General features: G+C 40.2%; 1 protein-coding gene across 3 annotated transcripts in view; it reads right to left on the bottom strand.

The window, feature by feature from the left end:
• Positions 1-15,912, bottom strand: part of LOC132815784 (voltage-dependent L-type calcium channel subunit beta-2-like) — a 325,455-nt gene that overhangs the window by 118,895 nt on the left and 190,648 nt on the right. Inside the window, exon 1 of one of the 3 annotated variants that reach the window (XM_060824979.1) lies at positions 3,004-3,084. The exons of the other annotated variants lie outside the window; for them this stretch is intronic. Coding sequence (XP_060680962.1) covers positions 3,004-3,054 — 51 coding nt within the window. The 5' untranslated portion in view covers positions 3,055-3,084. Of the gene's footprint in view, positions 1-3,003; positions 3,085-15,912 lie in introns of those variants that run through there. 3 annotated transcript variants of the gene reach the window in all.

Here is a 15,912-nt window from a genome sequence, read left to right as displayed (position 1 = left end):
AACTGTGAAAGTTGATTTTCTGAAATAAGTTTAAAATGCAATTAGTATGCAAATATAGTGATATTGTAAATAACCACAGTTAGTTAAGCACAAAATTTGATTTTAATGGAATTAAAGACAGCAACACAAATCTACAAATCATCTATCATTCTTAACCTTACTCCTAGTTGCTAACCTTGCTCAATAGTGACATGTTCACATGCTGTTGTTTATTTAGTGCCATCTAATCAAGCATGATTTGGTTCTTTATCAAAATCTGTATAGACCTTCCTGAAAAAGCCCATTTTCTGCATTGTTTTTCACCCTTAATACTTCAGTATTAGTAGCATTATGAATCGAAATTAAACAAGAATTATTTTCAGTAGAGGAAGCAGAGAGAGGGCGGTGAAAAAGAAAAACATTTTGCATTTTCTTTCACAATTCTGGACTAAAAAAAAAGACGAGAAATAATAAAAATAAAAGCACATCCCTGACTACTTCATTATATGAACAGAAAAGTTAGATACTAATGGACGCTAGTTGATGGCCTTGTGGTATTACTGCAGAAGTGTTAATCCAGAGACCCAGGTAATATTCTGGGGACCTGGGTTAGAATCTGGAATTAAAAGTCTAATGATGACTATGAATCCATTGTTGGAAAAAACTCATCTGGTTCACTAATGTCCTTTAGCTGCGGGAAAGTGCCATCCATACCTGGTCTGGCCTACATCTGACTCCAGACCAACAGCAATGTTGTTGACTCTTAACTGCCCTCCGGAATGGGCAATAAATGCTGGCCTAGCCAATGATGTCCATATCCTGTGAATGAATGTTTAAAAAGCATAACAAAAAATGCTGGAGATCACAGCGGGTCAGGCAGTTCCATGGAGAGAAAGCAGGCTAACGTATTGAGTTGAGATGACTCATCATCAGGGTCTGATGAAGCTCTGATGAAGAGTCATCTAGACTCGAAATGTTAACTTGCTTTCTCTCCATGGATGCTGCCTGACCCATTGTGATCTCCAGCATTCTTTTGTTTTCAGTACAGATTCCAGCATCTTCAGCAGTTTGCTCCAACATAACAAAAACAAAACTGCCAGTATTTGTTTTTCAGGGAACATACCAGCAGTAGTAGACATTCCACTGTTGCTCATATAGATTTAAACTTTATTTATGTCTCTTAAAACTAAGAAATGAAGTCTAAACAGCATCTCAAATTTGTTTGGAAGAAAACGAACAAGAGTTTAAAAGTATGTTGAAATCAAACTTTCAAAAATGGACTTAATATATTAAATTTTTGTTACAAATCCCAATTTTATGGGATTGCAATGTTGAATAAACTGAGTTTATTATTAAAAGCTCAATGAAAAGGGAACATCAACAGTGTAAAGCAGCATACTAAGTTAAAAGTACAGCTGCCACTTAACAATTTGAAGCTTCCAGTCTATATTGTTAGGGCCTTCTTCAATGTTTAATAGTTTACCAAATAAGGACATGGAGCTTCTCAAGGAACAGGTGTTAGCCCTGCTGTCAGCCACTTCAAATACCCAGTGTGATTAATTTAACTGTTCAGAATTCCTTTGTGACAACCCTCTTCTCTTTAAGCTGAATTGACCAGCATTAGATCTAAAATCATCATTTAAATAAAATGTCAGCAGCTCAAGACAAGGGATAGAAAAGCATGATTTCTTCAAACAGCAATGAATTTAAGCAACAATTTTTACAAGTCTAAAAAGAGATCAGGACATTCTAATAAAGAGTCTTGATACATTAATCTAATGTACTCTTTCAAATTCCAAGTGACACGTAGGAGGAATTTTAGCCTTCCCACAAGACGGTTAAAATTTCAAAAATGTATCCACTTCCAATTTTAACGGAAGCAGGGTTGGGATTGGCAGCCAACTGCTTTCCAGAGGCACATCTATAATTTAAATAGTTTTTACGAGGCTACATGCCTCACAAGTGCAAGCACTTTTGGCTGGATTTCCCACGGCTCAGGAAAAATAGCAGCCAAGGAAGGCTTTCCGATCCCCTTATCCCACAATCCCCCAGCCTGCCTGAATGACCTTGCCCGCTACCATCTCTGCACCCAGTGCGATCTCTCAGTCTGTCTGGCAGCTGCATGTTAAAACGGAGAAAAGAAACACAAATAATGGGGAGCCACCATTAAATTTGGCTCAACCTGGATTTTACGTGCTCTGTTCTGAGCCTCCCTGCTCCACTGTCTCATTACTAATTGACATATAGGGGCTATGGTTTTGGCTTGTACTTTAGATTTTGCTCTACAATGGCCAATAACAAAGCCAAAAATTATTAATAAATCCTACAACTCTAAAGTCTGTTAATTGGCTGTTAACATCTTTGCAAAGTTTAAGAAATCCTTCTTTCAAATAAATAACATAAATTGTCTCTTTCAAGTGATTTTCAAGAAAATTATTGGCAAATATTCAAAGAAGCATGCGTAATTCTTAGTGACTGATATAAATCATAGTATATTTATAAACAAAACCAAAATTGCCAGGCAATTTTACTTGAAGACATTGGCCTGTTTAACTTCAACATACGCAAAAAGGTTTTTAATTTGTTTTTAAAATCTTGTGGCCAGCTCAGAATTCTAACTCTTAGTACAAGTGGTAATAGCTGCAAAGCTGAATTATTAAAACAATTGTTACAAATAAACGTCTAACTGACAGGACACCCATGCATTTAAATAAAGCAATCAACATGCCCTCAAACTCCACGACGTCACTTTTTAGCAGGGCAAAGAAAGAAATGAAAGAAAACTATATTTGATTTATGTGTACTGGAGTCTCTGTCTGAAAACAGCAATCACTATTATGTACTATGTCAATAGTTGCCAGACAAACAAAATTGTCACCGAAGGAATGTTACGATATTTTGTTAATCATTTGTTAACTGGAGATCCTGATTGTCACATGCACTCAACATCATACAAATACATTGTTCTGTGAAACATGGCTCAATTCTGAGCCTCTGCTGTGCAACAATAAACTGGCTCCTTACCTCAGCAAAAAGGTGCTCAGGACTAGGTGTCATGAGATGTCGATCTAGCATACCAAACTAGATCCAAGGATATCACTTGCTCTTACAGGAGCACTTCTGTCTTAGGCACTGAGCACAAACACAGCAACGATTGCAATCAACCAAAACTAAGCACTGCCAGCTTTTTTTACACCTCCTATTCAGGGGCCTTACTTCCTCTGCAGCATTAGGCCTGGCGTACAGCTGCTGGAGCCATTTCAGGGAATGTAATCATGATTTGTTTCAGCTGTTCATTTGATCCAGCTTCTGCTTTAGGTTAGAACTCAGAACCAAGAGTCCTGTCAATGTAAATTAAGAAACAGGTTAGGAGAAATTGATTCCAGTCAGAGTGATGCGGATCTACTCAGTAGTGCCAACAGTTGTTGTCACCCAAAGAAAAACATTTCATTAGTGCCTTAATACATGCCCCTGAAGATGCAGATGTGGAATAAGGTTAATGACTGCCCCAACCTTTTGCCTTCTCTTAATAAACAGCCAGAGCAAACAAAGCACTCAAGCAACTGAAATTGCTATAGTTATGATTCACACTAGTAGCACATGCAGTAGTTCCATATTTGCAGCATTATTTAAAAAAAACTTCTAAGTGTTCTTGCAGTGTAGTGGCAGTGTCCCTATCTCTGAGCCAGGAGACTTTGGTTCAATTCTCACTTACTCAGAAATGTGTCATACCATCACTCATCTCTAAGAGGTTAATTAGAACATTTATTTTTAAGAAAATTTGAAGGCATTTCCCCCCACCCCCCACCCCACCCAGAGAATGAATTGTTAGACCTCAACAAATCTGCTCACACATGATGAGGATTGCTGCATTTCTGAACATTTAAAAACTTTTCTGAACTTTATTAATAGTTTAGAATCCTTTTTAAAAAACTGCAAATTCACATGTTAATGTGACAGTCACAGCAGAACAGTCAAATGTATGAAAGACCACCGCTGTGGGAATTCTGAACTGAACTACAGCTGAGATGAGACATTGAATCCAACTAGAATAATCCAAGATTTACTCATTCATCCTAGTGTCTGGTATAATATTGTCAAACAATGATTTCAACTCCAAACCAAATGCTCTCCCTAAATTCCTCAACCTTGTTACTTATCTCGTATCTTTCAACGTTTCCTGAAAATATTCGTCCAGTCTGATGAGACTATTCTTGACTATAGTTCGTTGGTAAAGGTACTGAGAGCAAGCTTTTAATATCCCAATTTGTTAAGATGAATGTTATAGAAATCAGAAAGAATGGGTCCAAACTCTGGGACATCCTTTATTTTTCTTACACCACAATATAGTTTCTACAATATGTGTTGTTTTCTATCTTCCAATTAAAATAAACTTTTCCAGGCTTTTCATTCCCTGCACTTTGATAGCCTTTCATACGGGTCTTTGCCACATTGTTTTTGGAAGCTAACTAAATACTCAACAGCTTCCCATGGGAAATTTGGATTGTTAGTTCCACCAGAAGATGGAGGAGCTTGATGAATCATTATCTCAACTTTCTGAATTCATATTAGCAACTGTTCAATCAATTATTCTTATGCAAATACTTTTCCAACTCTAGCTTGATGACTGTTTTAACTGAAACAATGGAAGTGAGGGTATCTGTGTGTCTACTTTATTTTGCTTTTAAATGTGGGAACCAGAGCCAGGTAAAATCTACCAACATTAGTGAGCTTATGTGCTCCAAAATGACCCACTGGAATAATTTGGAAGCCTGAATTAATGACCTTTAAAATTTCATAGGCTGATTTGGAAGCAGATAAAAAGACAGATTTGATCCTAATCCCTGTTCCACCCTTTTTTTCCTGGGCAAGGGATGACAAAATTCTCCCTCCCACTGTCCCTGGGAGTACAGTTTTCATAGTTCTTGATTTATTTAAACTGTGGAACCACCATTACAATAAACCACTTGACTCATCCTATGTGCAATTTATATTTTATTCTAATGTTAGCAACTTTGTAAAATTGGTAAGTATGAAAGGCATTTGCTGATCTCTTTCATTGAGTACTGTTTAAGGGAACTTGGATAATTGCAAGGTTAGTTAAGGAGTATTGAGAAAATCTCAATCAATTGATAATCAGAAATAATTAAATTAGGTAATCATGTGAAACTTCTGAAAGGCTTATCTTTCAGTAAGGAAGGAAAGACAATCTGGCATGAAGAATAGCAGGAAGATGTTGAGAGATAGCAACTTTAGGCAATATCAAACATTTGATTGGCCATATCTTGCAGCATATTTGATGTCTGGGATTTATAGTTACTCAAATATTAAAAATCACATTTTAGCAAAATGTGAGGACACTCCAATTTCAATAATTATTTCAATTTCAAGTATCGTAATGCATGTAAAGATATATACCGCCCAGAGACTCATTGCATCTGCTAGCCAACTGAATGACAATAACCCTGACGTGATAGAGAGTCGAGGAACAGGGAGAGAGAGCAGTTAAATGCGTGGCTACAGGGATGGTGCAGGAGGGAGGGATTCCGGTTTCTGGATAACTGGGGTCCTTTCTGGGGAAGGTGGGACCTCTATAAAAAGGATGGTCTACACTTGAACCTGAGGGGCACCAGTATCCTTGGGGGGAGGTTTGCTAGTGCTCTTTGGGAGGGTTTAAACTAACTCCGCGGGGGCATGGGAACCAGGACTGTAGCTTTAGGGTACAGGACCTTGAGTGTAGGGAGGTTAGGAATAATGCAGCGATCTCTAAGGAGGGTGCCTGTAACCAGAAAGGTGGATTGAAGTGTGTATACTTCAATGCCAGAAGTATAAGGAATAAGGTAGGTGAACTTGCAGCGTGGGTTGGTACCTGGGACTTCGATGTTGTGGCCATTACAGAGACGTGGGTAGAACAGGGACAAGAATGGCTGTTGCACGTTCCAGGGTTCAAATGTTTTAGTAGGATCAGACATGGGGGTAAAAAAGGGGGAGGCGTGGCATTACTTGTCAAAGACAGTATCACAGCAGTGGAATGGACGATGGAAGAGGACTTGCCATCTGAGGTAGTTTGGGCTGAGGTTAGAAATAGGAAAGGTGAGGTCACCCTGTTAGGTGTTTTCTACAGGCCTCCTAATAGTCCTAGAGAAGTAGAGGATAATATTGCGAGGATGATTCAGGAAAAGAGTGAAGGTAGCAGGGTGGTTGTTATGGGGGACTTTAACTTCCCAGATATTGACTGGGAGAGCTATAGCTCGAGTTCATTAGATGGGTCGGTGTTTGTACAATGTGTGCAGGAGGGTTTCCTGACACAATATGTCGACAGGCCAACAAGAGGGGAGGCTATATTGGATTTGGTTCTAGGTAATGAACCAGGCCAGGTGTTAGACTTGGAGGTAGGTGAGCACTTCGGGGACAGTGACCACAACTCGGTGACTTTTACTTTAGTGATGGAGAGGGATAATCGTGTGCCGCAGGGCAAGAGCTATAGCTGGGGGCAGGGAAATTATGATGCAGTGAGGCATGACTTAGGATGTGTGGATTGGAAAAACAGGCTTCAAGAGAAGAACACTAATGAGATGTGGGGAGTGTTCAAGGAGCAGCTACTGCGTGTCCTCGATAGGTATGTACCAGTCAGGCATGGTGTAAAGGGCCTTGTGAGGCAGCCGTGGTTTAGTAAGGAATTGGAGTCCCTTGTGAAAGGGAAGAAGGCGGCATATGTAAAGATGAGGCGTGAAGGTTCAGTAGGGGCGATTGAGTGTTATAAGGTAGCCAGGAAGGAGCTAAAGAGGGAGCTAAGAGAAGCGAGAAGGGGACATGAAAAGTCTTTAGCTGGTAGGATTAGGGAAAACCCAAAGGCTTTCTATAGGTATGTCAAGAATAAAAGGATGACTAGGGTAGGTATCGGTCCAGTCAAGGATAGTAGTGGGAAGTTGTGTGTGGAGGCGGAGGAGATTGGAGAGACATTAAATCAGTACTTTTCATCAGTATTCACTCAGGAACAGGACACTGTTGCTGATGTGAATATGGAATCACAAATAATTAGAATGGATGCCCTGGAAATATGCAGGGAAGAGGTTTTGGGAATATTGGAAAGGATGAATATAGATAAGTCTCCTGGGCCTGATGGCATTTACCCCAGGATCCTATGGGAAGCTAGGGAGGAGATAGCAGAGCCATTGGCCTGGATTTTTATGTCGTCGTTGTCAACAGGAATAGTACCAGAGGACTGGAGGATAGCGAATGTGGTCCCATTGTTCAAGAAAGGGAGTAGGGATAGCCCTAGCAACTATAGGCCAGTGAGTCTGACTTCAGTGGTGGGCAAAGTCTTAGAGAGAATGGTAAGGGATAAGATTTATGAACATCTGGGTAGGAATAACGTGATCAGGGATAGCCAGCATGGTTTTGTGAAGGGCAGGTCGTGCCTCACAAACCTTATTGAGTTCTTTGAGAAGGTGACCAAGGAAGTGGATGAGGGTAAAGCAGTAGATGTTGTGTATATGGATTTTAGTAAGGCGTTCGATAAGGTTCCCCATGGTAGGCTAATGCTAAAACTTCGGAGGTATGGCATTGAGGATACATTAGAGGTTTGGATTAGGAATTGGCTGGCTGGAAGGAGACAGAGGGTAGTAGTTGATGGATTATGTTCATCTTGGAGCGCAGTTACTAGCGGTGTACCACAAGGATCTGTTTTGGGACCATTGCTTTTTGTTATCTTTATAAATGATCTAGAGGAAGGACTTGAAAGCTGGGTAAGCAAGTTTGCGGATGACACAAAAGTCGGTGGAGTTGTGGATAGTGAGGAAGGAAGTGGTAGGTTACAGCGGGATATAGATAAGTTGCAGAGCTGGGCGGAAATGTGGCAAATGGAATTCAATGTAGCTAAGTGCGAAGTCGTTCACTTTGGTAGGAATAACAAGATGATGGATTACTGGGCTAATGGTAGGCTACTTGGTAGTGTGGATGAGCAGAGGGATCTTGGTGTCCATGTACACAGATCTCTGAAAGTTGCCACCCAGGTAAATAGTGCTGTGAGGAAGGCATATGGTGTACTGGGCTTTATTGGCAGAGGAATTGAGTTCCGGAGTCCTGAGGTCATGTTGCAGTTGTATAAGACTCTGGTGCGGCCTCATCTGGAGTATTGTGTGCAGTTTTGGTCGCCATACTATAGGAAGGATGTGGAAGCTTTAGAACGAGTGCAGAGGAGGTTTACCAGGATGTTGCCTGGAATGGTAGGAAAATCTTATGAGGAAAGGCTGAGGCACTTGGGGCTGTTCTCATTGGAGAAGAGAAGGTTTAGGGGAGATCTGATAGAAGTGAATAAGATGATTAGGGGTTTAGATAGGGTAGATACTAAGAACCTTTTACCGCTAATGGAGTCAGGTGTTACTAGGGGACATAGCTTTAAATTAAGGGGTGGTAGGTATAGGACAGATGTTAGGGGTAGATTCTTCACACAGCGGGTTGTGAGTTCATGGAATGCCCTGCCCGTATCAGTGGTGAACTCTCCTTCTTTATGGTCATTTAAGCGGGCATTGGATAGGCATTTGGAAGTTATTGGGCTAGTATAGGTTAGGTAGGATTCGGTCGGCGCAACATCGAGGGCCGAAGGGCCTGTACTGCGCTGTATCCTTCTATGTTTCCAGCTCATGGCAGAATCAATGTAACAAAGGACAGCCTAAGATAATATCTACCAACATTAGTGAGCGAATGTGCTCCAATAGTTATTTTAATAATATCACTAACCACCTATAGACTAGGCTTAAAAATAAGGAAGATCGACACTGGCAAGATAATTTCTTTTACTACATATTGAAACATAGGATTAATTAAATAATTGATTGATGAGTGATTACAGTACATATTTGCTGTTGGATTTGGAATATGATGGTGAAAAGGAGCCAAGTGATTGTTTTGTTGTAAGGAGATTTGGCCAGCTTGTGTCAATCCCGGATTTACAGTATGAGATAAATGCCAGTCCCTTTCAACATGCGCAATTGCTGGCAATTGAGACCCTTTCTGAAGATGTTTAAAGAACAAAGCAACTCCACACAGGGCAATTATGAATGTGCTGATTACAAAGTCCTTTTTCTCAAAGAGGAAATGGTTAAAGTCTGTGTAATTAAACTTAATGGCAACCTTTACCTTATTTGTTGCAGAAATATTCATTGTTTTGGATATATGGTCTTCTAGTTACCAGTGTCAGAAAAATAAGCACGATGAATATGAAAAAGGAGTTCCATTTTACAGATGCATTTACCTGCACTCTCATTAGTGACAGAAATAACATCCATGCATGTGACTACTTTTACAAATTAAACAAATGTAAATGAAAAACGATATAACAGTGCCTAGTTAAAAACGCAATGTTCCAGAGTTAGGCTTAGATTTAGGGTTGTGATTAGGTTTAGACGGGCGCTTTGTGGCTATGCATTATACAATTGCCCACATGACATATAATCAGTCTGATCCATGTCAGCCTATGGTAACAAGTAGATATTAAGTGGTTCCTCATAGGCAAAAGGTCGCAAGTCAATCTAGATGATACATGTACATACTTGACTGAGAGGATGCATCTGCACAGCTGCAGTTTTGGCTACAAGATAATGCATATCTCAAGGAGGCATAAAGAGGGCAAGAAAATATATAATATTACTGCAAAAACTTGGGAAAGTAACTGAATTTTTATTTTTTTTTCTCCCAGAATTTAACTGAGAGCAGTTGAGCGGCATTATGGGTATACTCAACATTGCATGTAAAGTTGAAAATGCCAATCACCACCACTATGGGTTGGCCAATAAATGTGTCTAGCTACTGAGGCTCAGATTGCTGAATTACTCTTTAAAAATTTTATTTTAAAAATTCAGTTGTACTTTCAATTCCACTGTGATCATAGTCATTTCAAACTAAGAGGAATCCAAATCATAATGATTTATCATCAACATTTCCCAGATAATTCCCATGTCAGGAGCTACTTCTGATACTACAGGCAATGAAATATTGTCAAGATGTGATACCATTCTTTGAGATGTCTAGAGGTCATGAAAGGTGCTATATAAATGCAAGCTTCTAATCTATTTCTTTATTTCTGTTCCAATATAAAATTGGTATGAAAAACTAAGCAGGTTCTACCATTTCCTTATAGTCCTACTGGCTGAATACAGTATATGCAAATTTTACAATGTTATCTTCTCATAGCTTGGACTTCTCTCTCCAATGAAACTCCATTTCACACAAGCATGTCATTGACATTTCTCACATGGTTAAACATTAGTGAAGATGCAAACGGCTATTAAGCAGCATCATCAACAACTGATCCTCCTACAGGATTTAAAGCCCAGAGTTGTTACCACCGATTTACTAATCCCTGATTTATCTGGGCTTTTTTGGTGTGATCTTGTAAAATGAGTCTTTGATGTTTTTGCTCAAGTTTGTGAAGGTTCTTATTTATTGGGAGTTGTACTTAGATTACCCCAATTTATTCAACTTAAGACCTCACTGATGTCTAGAAAGATTCCTTACTTAAGAGTCATAGAGATGTACAGCATGGAAACAGACCCTTCAGTCCAACCCATCCCTGCCGACCAGATATTCCAACACAATCTAGTCCCATCTGCCAACACCCGGCCCATATCCCTCCAAACCCCTTCTATTCATACACCCATTCAAATGCCTCTTAAATGTTGAATTGTACCAGCCTCCACCATTTCCCCTGGCAGTTCATTCCATACACGCACCACCCTCCGCGTGAAAAAGTTGGCCCTTAGGTCTCTTTCATATCTTTCCCCTCTCACCCTAAATCTATGCCCTCTAGTTCTGGGTTCCCCAACCCCAGGGAAAATACCTTGTCTATTTATCCTACCCATGCACCTCATGATAATGTCACCCCTCAGCCTTCAATTCTCCAGGGAAAACAGCCCCAAACTATTCAACCTCTCCCCATGACTCAAATCCTCCAAGCTTGGCAACATCCTTGTCAATCTTTTCTGAACCCTTTCATTTATCTAAATTAAACTCCATCTGCCACTCCTCAGCCCATTGGCTCATCTGATCAAGATCCCATTGTAATCCAAGGTAACTTTCTTCGCTGTCCACTACACCTCCAAATTTGGAGTAATCTGCAAACTTACTAACTGTACTTCCTATGTTCATATCTAAATCATTTATATAAATGATGAAAAGTACAGCACCCAGCACTGATCCTTGTGACACTTCTCTGGTCACAGGCCTCCAGTCTGAAAAACAACCCTCCACCACCCTCTGTCTTCTACCTTTGAGTCAGTTCTGTATCTATATGTCTAGTTCTCCCTGTATTCTGTGAGATCTAACCTTGCTAACCAGTCTCCCATGGGGAACCTTGTCATAGTTTTAAGATATTAGGAGGAAGGTATAGAGGAGGCATCAGAGGTAGGTTCTTTACGTAGAATGTTGTGAATGCATGGAATACGTTGCCAGCGATGCTGGTGGAAGCAGAGTCATTAGGGACATTTAAGCACTTGCTGGACAGGCATATGGACAGCAGTGAATTGAGGGGTGCGTAGGTAAGGTTATTTGATTTTACATTAGGATTAATCTTCGGCACAACATTGTAGGCTGAAGGGTCTGTTCTGTGCTGTACTTTTCTATGTTCTATGTTCTATGTTCTATGAATGCCTTACTGAAGTCCATATTGATCATATCTACCGCTCTGCCCTCATCAATTCTCTTTGTTACTTCTTCAAAAAAACTCAATCAAGTTTGTGAGACATGATTTCACATGCACAAAGCCATGTTGACTATCCTTAATCAGTATACATGTACATCCTGTCCCTCAGAATTCCTTCCAAAAACTTGCCTACCATCGACATCAGGCTCACTGGGCTATAGTTCCCTAGCTTATCCTTACCACCTTTCTTAAACAGTGGCACCACATTGGCCAACCTCCAGTCTTCCGGCACTCACCTGTGACTATTAATGTTGCAAATATCTCAGCAAGAGGCCCAGCAATAACTTTCTTAATCAAACCCTCAATTTCTTTAGTCATCCAGCATTCCCTGCACCCACCAGCCTTTCCTTTCACCAGGAACGTACTGTCTCTGGATTAATAACATATTTCTGAAGGCTTCCCATTTTCCAGTTGTCCCTTTATCTGCAAACATCTGCCCCCAGTCAGCTTTTGAACTTGCACTGAATTAGAAGCTTTTTAAAAAAAATTAACAGAACCCACCTCCAACTTGCATGAAGCCATTATAAATAGCTTTCCAATGTCAGGAAAAAATGCAGTCAAGAAAGGACTTGTGCTCACCTTCCTATTCACAATAGTGAGGCCCTCAACCATCAATGATAAAACAAAGAATTGTGGATGCTGGAGATCTGAAACAAAAACAGAAACTGCTGGAGAAACTCAGCAAATCCAGCAGCATCTGCGGGAAGAAAGCAAAGTTGACATATCAAGTCCAGTGGCTCTTCATCAGAACTCAGTTCTGACTCAAGATGTTAACCCTGCTTTCTTCCCACAGATGCTGCCAGACCTGCTGAGTTTTCTGCAACAATTTCTGTTTATGTTCCTCAACCATCAAGTATTTGGTGATAGCTCTGATGACCTTTACTTAAAAATTAAATCTTTTTGCCATTCAAACTTTGTATCCTGCTAATTCTTTTTCCTTACTAATTATAGGGACAAGCATTGATAAGACTTCTATATCATCATGCTGCTCTGTAGTCTGTTGTTGAGTAAGGAGACTACAGGAGTATGATGTCATGGAGCTGCACATCCCTGACAATAAGTACCACAGAAGGCAGAGATAGAACACTGTCAGGAAGTACAGCAGACTACTCCAGACCTCTGCCATTGTGGAAGAAAACACAGAGAGTACATGGAGTTGAGCATAGTCATTATCATACATAAATATCAGAAGAGCTTGGTGTATTACGTATCACAGTATTTAGTTAATTCTTTTCCATACATGGGATGTTGGCATTGTTGGCTGGGCCAGCACTTCCTGCCCTTCCCTAATTGCTAGTTGAACTGACTGACTTGCTCAACCATTTCAGGCCCTGGTAAAGAGTCAACCACTTGCTGTGGGTTGGGAATCACAGGCAAAGGATGACAGATATCCTTCCCTAAGGGGTAATAGTGAACCAGATAGGTTTTTACAACAATCTACATGGTTAAATGGCTAACTTTTAATTCCAGATTTTCGTTCATTCAAATTTTACAAGATGCCATAGTGGAATTTGCAGCTATGTCTCCAGCGTATTAGCTTGGGTCTCTGGATTATTTGTCCTGTATTAAGACCATATGATATTGGAATGGAAGTAAGGCCATTCGGCCCATTGAGTCCACTCCGCCATTTAATCATAGCTAATCATTTCAACTGCATTTACCCACACTCTCCCCATACCCCTTAATTCCTTGCGAGATTATATTTTGATCATCTTTAATAAATACAATACTTTGAAATTTGAGTCTGAAGACAAATGGCACCCTTCATTCATGCTGTGCAAATGCCAGGAATGAGGCTTTTTTCTGACGAAGGGCTTATGCCCAAAATGTCGATTCTCTTTCTCCATGGATGCTGCCTGACCTGGTGTGCTTTTCCAGCACCACACTCCTGACAGGCTTTAGGATGTCAGGAAGCATGTTACACACCAGAGGATTTCAAGCCTTTGACCTGATTTGTAGCCATAGTACTTTTGTGGATATTCCAATTCAGTTTATGGTCAATAGTAATCCACATTGATGTGAGTGGGGGGGAGCTGAGGGATGATAATGTCATTGATCTTCAAGGAGGCGATGGTTAAATTCTAAATAAAAATTGAAAGAAGCGCAGGTGCTATAATTAGAAAGAATAACAGAAGCTGCTGGAAAAGCTCAGCAGGTCTGATAGCATCTGTGGAGAGTTAATATTTCGTGTCCAGTGACCTTTGCTCAGAACTGGTTAGATTCTGTCTTGTTAGAGATGGTCATTGCCTGGCATTTGCATAGCATGAATGAAGGTTGCCAATTGGCTTCAGGCTCAGATTTCAATATTTATTTATTTATCAGAGATTATAAAAATATTAGGAAGACAGCAATATAACGGTACCGCACTCTTGACTCTGATCTCCAGCATCTGCGGTCCTCACTTTCTCCCATTTTAAATCCTGTGCATCATTTATAAGACACAGGAGAGTGATGGAATAATCTCCACTCAGCTCAAACAATACTCAAGGAACTAAAAAAAAATCCAAGACAAACTTGAAAACTTGGTTGGCACCCCATCCTCTGATTTAAACATTCAGTCTTTCCATCATTGCAGCAGTCTGTACCATTCAAACGTTATACTGCATCAACTAATAGCAACTCCTTCCGCATCACTTTCCAAACCCATGGCCACTACCATCTAGAAGGACAAGGACAACAAATAGGGGGGAATACCACCACAAGCATGTTCCCCTCCAAACCACTCACCATTCTGAAATGTGTTGCTCTTCCTGAAAGTTAAAAAAAACAAGGTATTTTCAAGTTCAAGCTCCAGACAGCTGTGAGAGAGACCACCAATGGAGTAACTATTACAGTTAGGGATGTGCATGAAACTTACATTAGTGGAGGTCTGTACAGAAACACTCTGTTTTAGGTGCCTTTAATGGCAGAATTTTGGTGTAAGTTCTTGTGTAGAATTTCATTAAGTTGGGATCTGTGGAACAGGTTTTATAATGTGAGAAAAATGCCAATGCAGTGTTAAAATTGAGAAAATTAGTTTGGAAATTGGAAAGATGGCAATTGACAGCAAAAGTGACTGTCACGCTGGGGGCTGAGGAATTTTCAACATTCCTCTCAATTCATTTCTCAATGAACTATGAGAGTTCTGTTTTTACAAGTGTTGGGATTTATGGACCTTGCTCTCAGTTGTATGCTTGACATTTTGCTTTTCTTCCTTCTCCTGTCTACATCTTCATTTACAGGTTGTCTACACATGGCACAGATGGCTCCTTTCCTGTCCTTTGTGGAATCTGGCCTGTAAGGACCTTTTCTTCCAGAAGAGTAGCTTCTATCTGAATCTGGCAGGTTTCTGCCAATTCTTTTACTGCTTTATAATTACACTGTTCTCTACAAGTCCATCTCTTTCACTCCAACTTTTCATCACAGTTTTTTGCACATGACCACTCACGCCATTGTTAGATCATGCTATATATCACCATCTCATTGTTATAGTTATTCTCATTGTAGTATAACGTCTTCCAAACAATCATCTCTCTACAGCAGCTGCTCAGTTATGTTTTTAATTTTTTTTCTCTCTGCCTGTGGCACATGGATAATCATGACCAGTAGATTTCAGGTTGAAAAAAACAATTGGAGAGGGAGAGAGACTTATACAACAATCTACTCTGCTGCTTGCTCCCAGACTGACATGTTTACTGCAAGAACCAGGAAGGTGCAAGATTTGCTACCTTAAGTCAGTTTTAATCATGTGACCATGATCACTTTCTATTGCCCATATAAATGATTCGAAGCGAGAAGTCGATTCTACACAAACTGGAATGAATAATGGCTGATAACACCAACTGCTGACAATTTTTTTTTCTCTTCAGCCTCATTTATTAAGGGTCACTTGAGGACATGGGCAGAATCTTCCTTGAAACTGAACAACATGGACTCAGATGAGAAAGTTCAGAGAATCACATGAGATCGGCAGTGAGGAGCTTCTCAAGGTCAAGAGAAAATAGGCTTGTTTTGCAACCTGATGAGTTGGGATTCTTGCTAGTGAATGGCAAGAGGTCTGATTGCATTAGCATCTCATTATTACTTAATCTAACCTCACTGAGATGCAGAATACAAACCAGATGATGACAATTCCTGACAAGAAAGTCAAAGCAGTAACTAATGACTCCGGCTTGCCCTTTGCATCACCAGAGCTCCATCTTGGATCCCTCTCCCAATATCTCCATGTGTAGAACCCCATTCACCTAATGTCC

This window comes from Hemiscyllium ocellatum, chromosome 5, assembly GCF_020745735.1.
Source record: "Hemiscyllium ocellatum isolate sHemOce1 chromosome 5, sHemOce1.pat.X.cur, whole genome shotgun sequence".
Taxonomy (NCBI): Eukaryota; Metazoa; Chordata; class Chondrichthyes; order Orectolobiformes; family Hemiscylliidae; genus Hemiscyllium; species Hemiscyllium ocellatum.
Note: the sequence above shows the minus strand (reverse complement) of the source record. Positions and strands in the feature narration are given on the sequence as shown.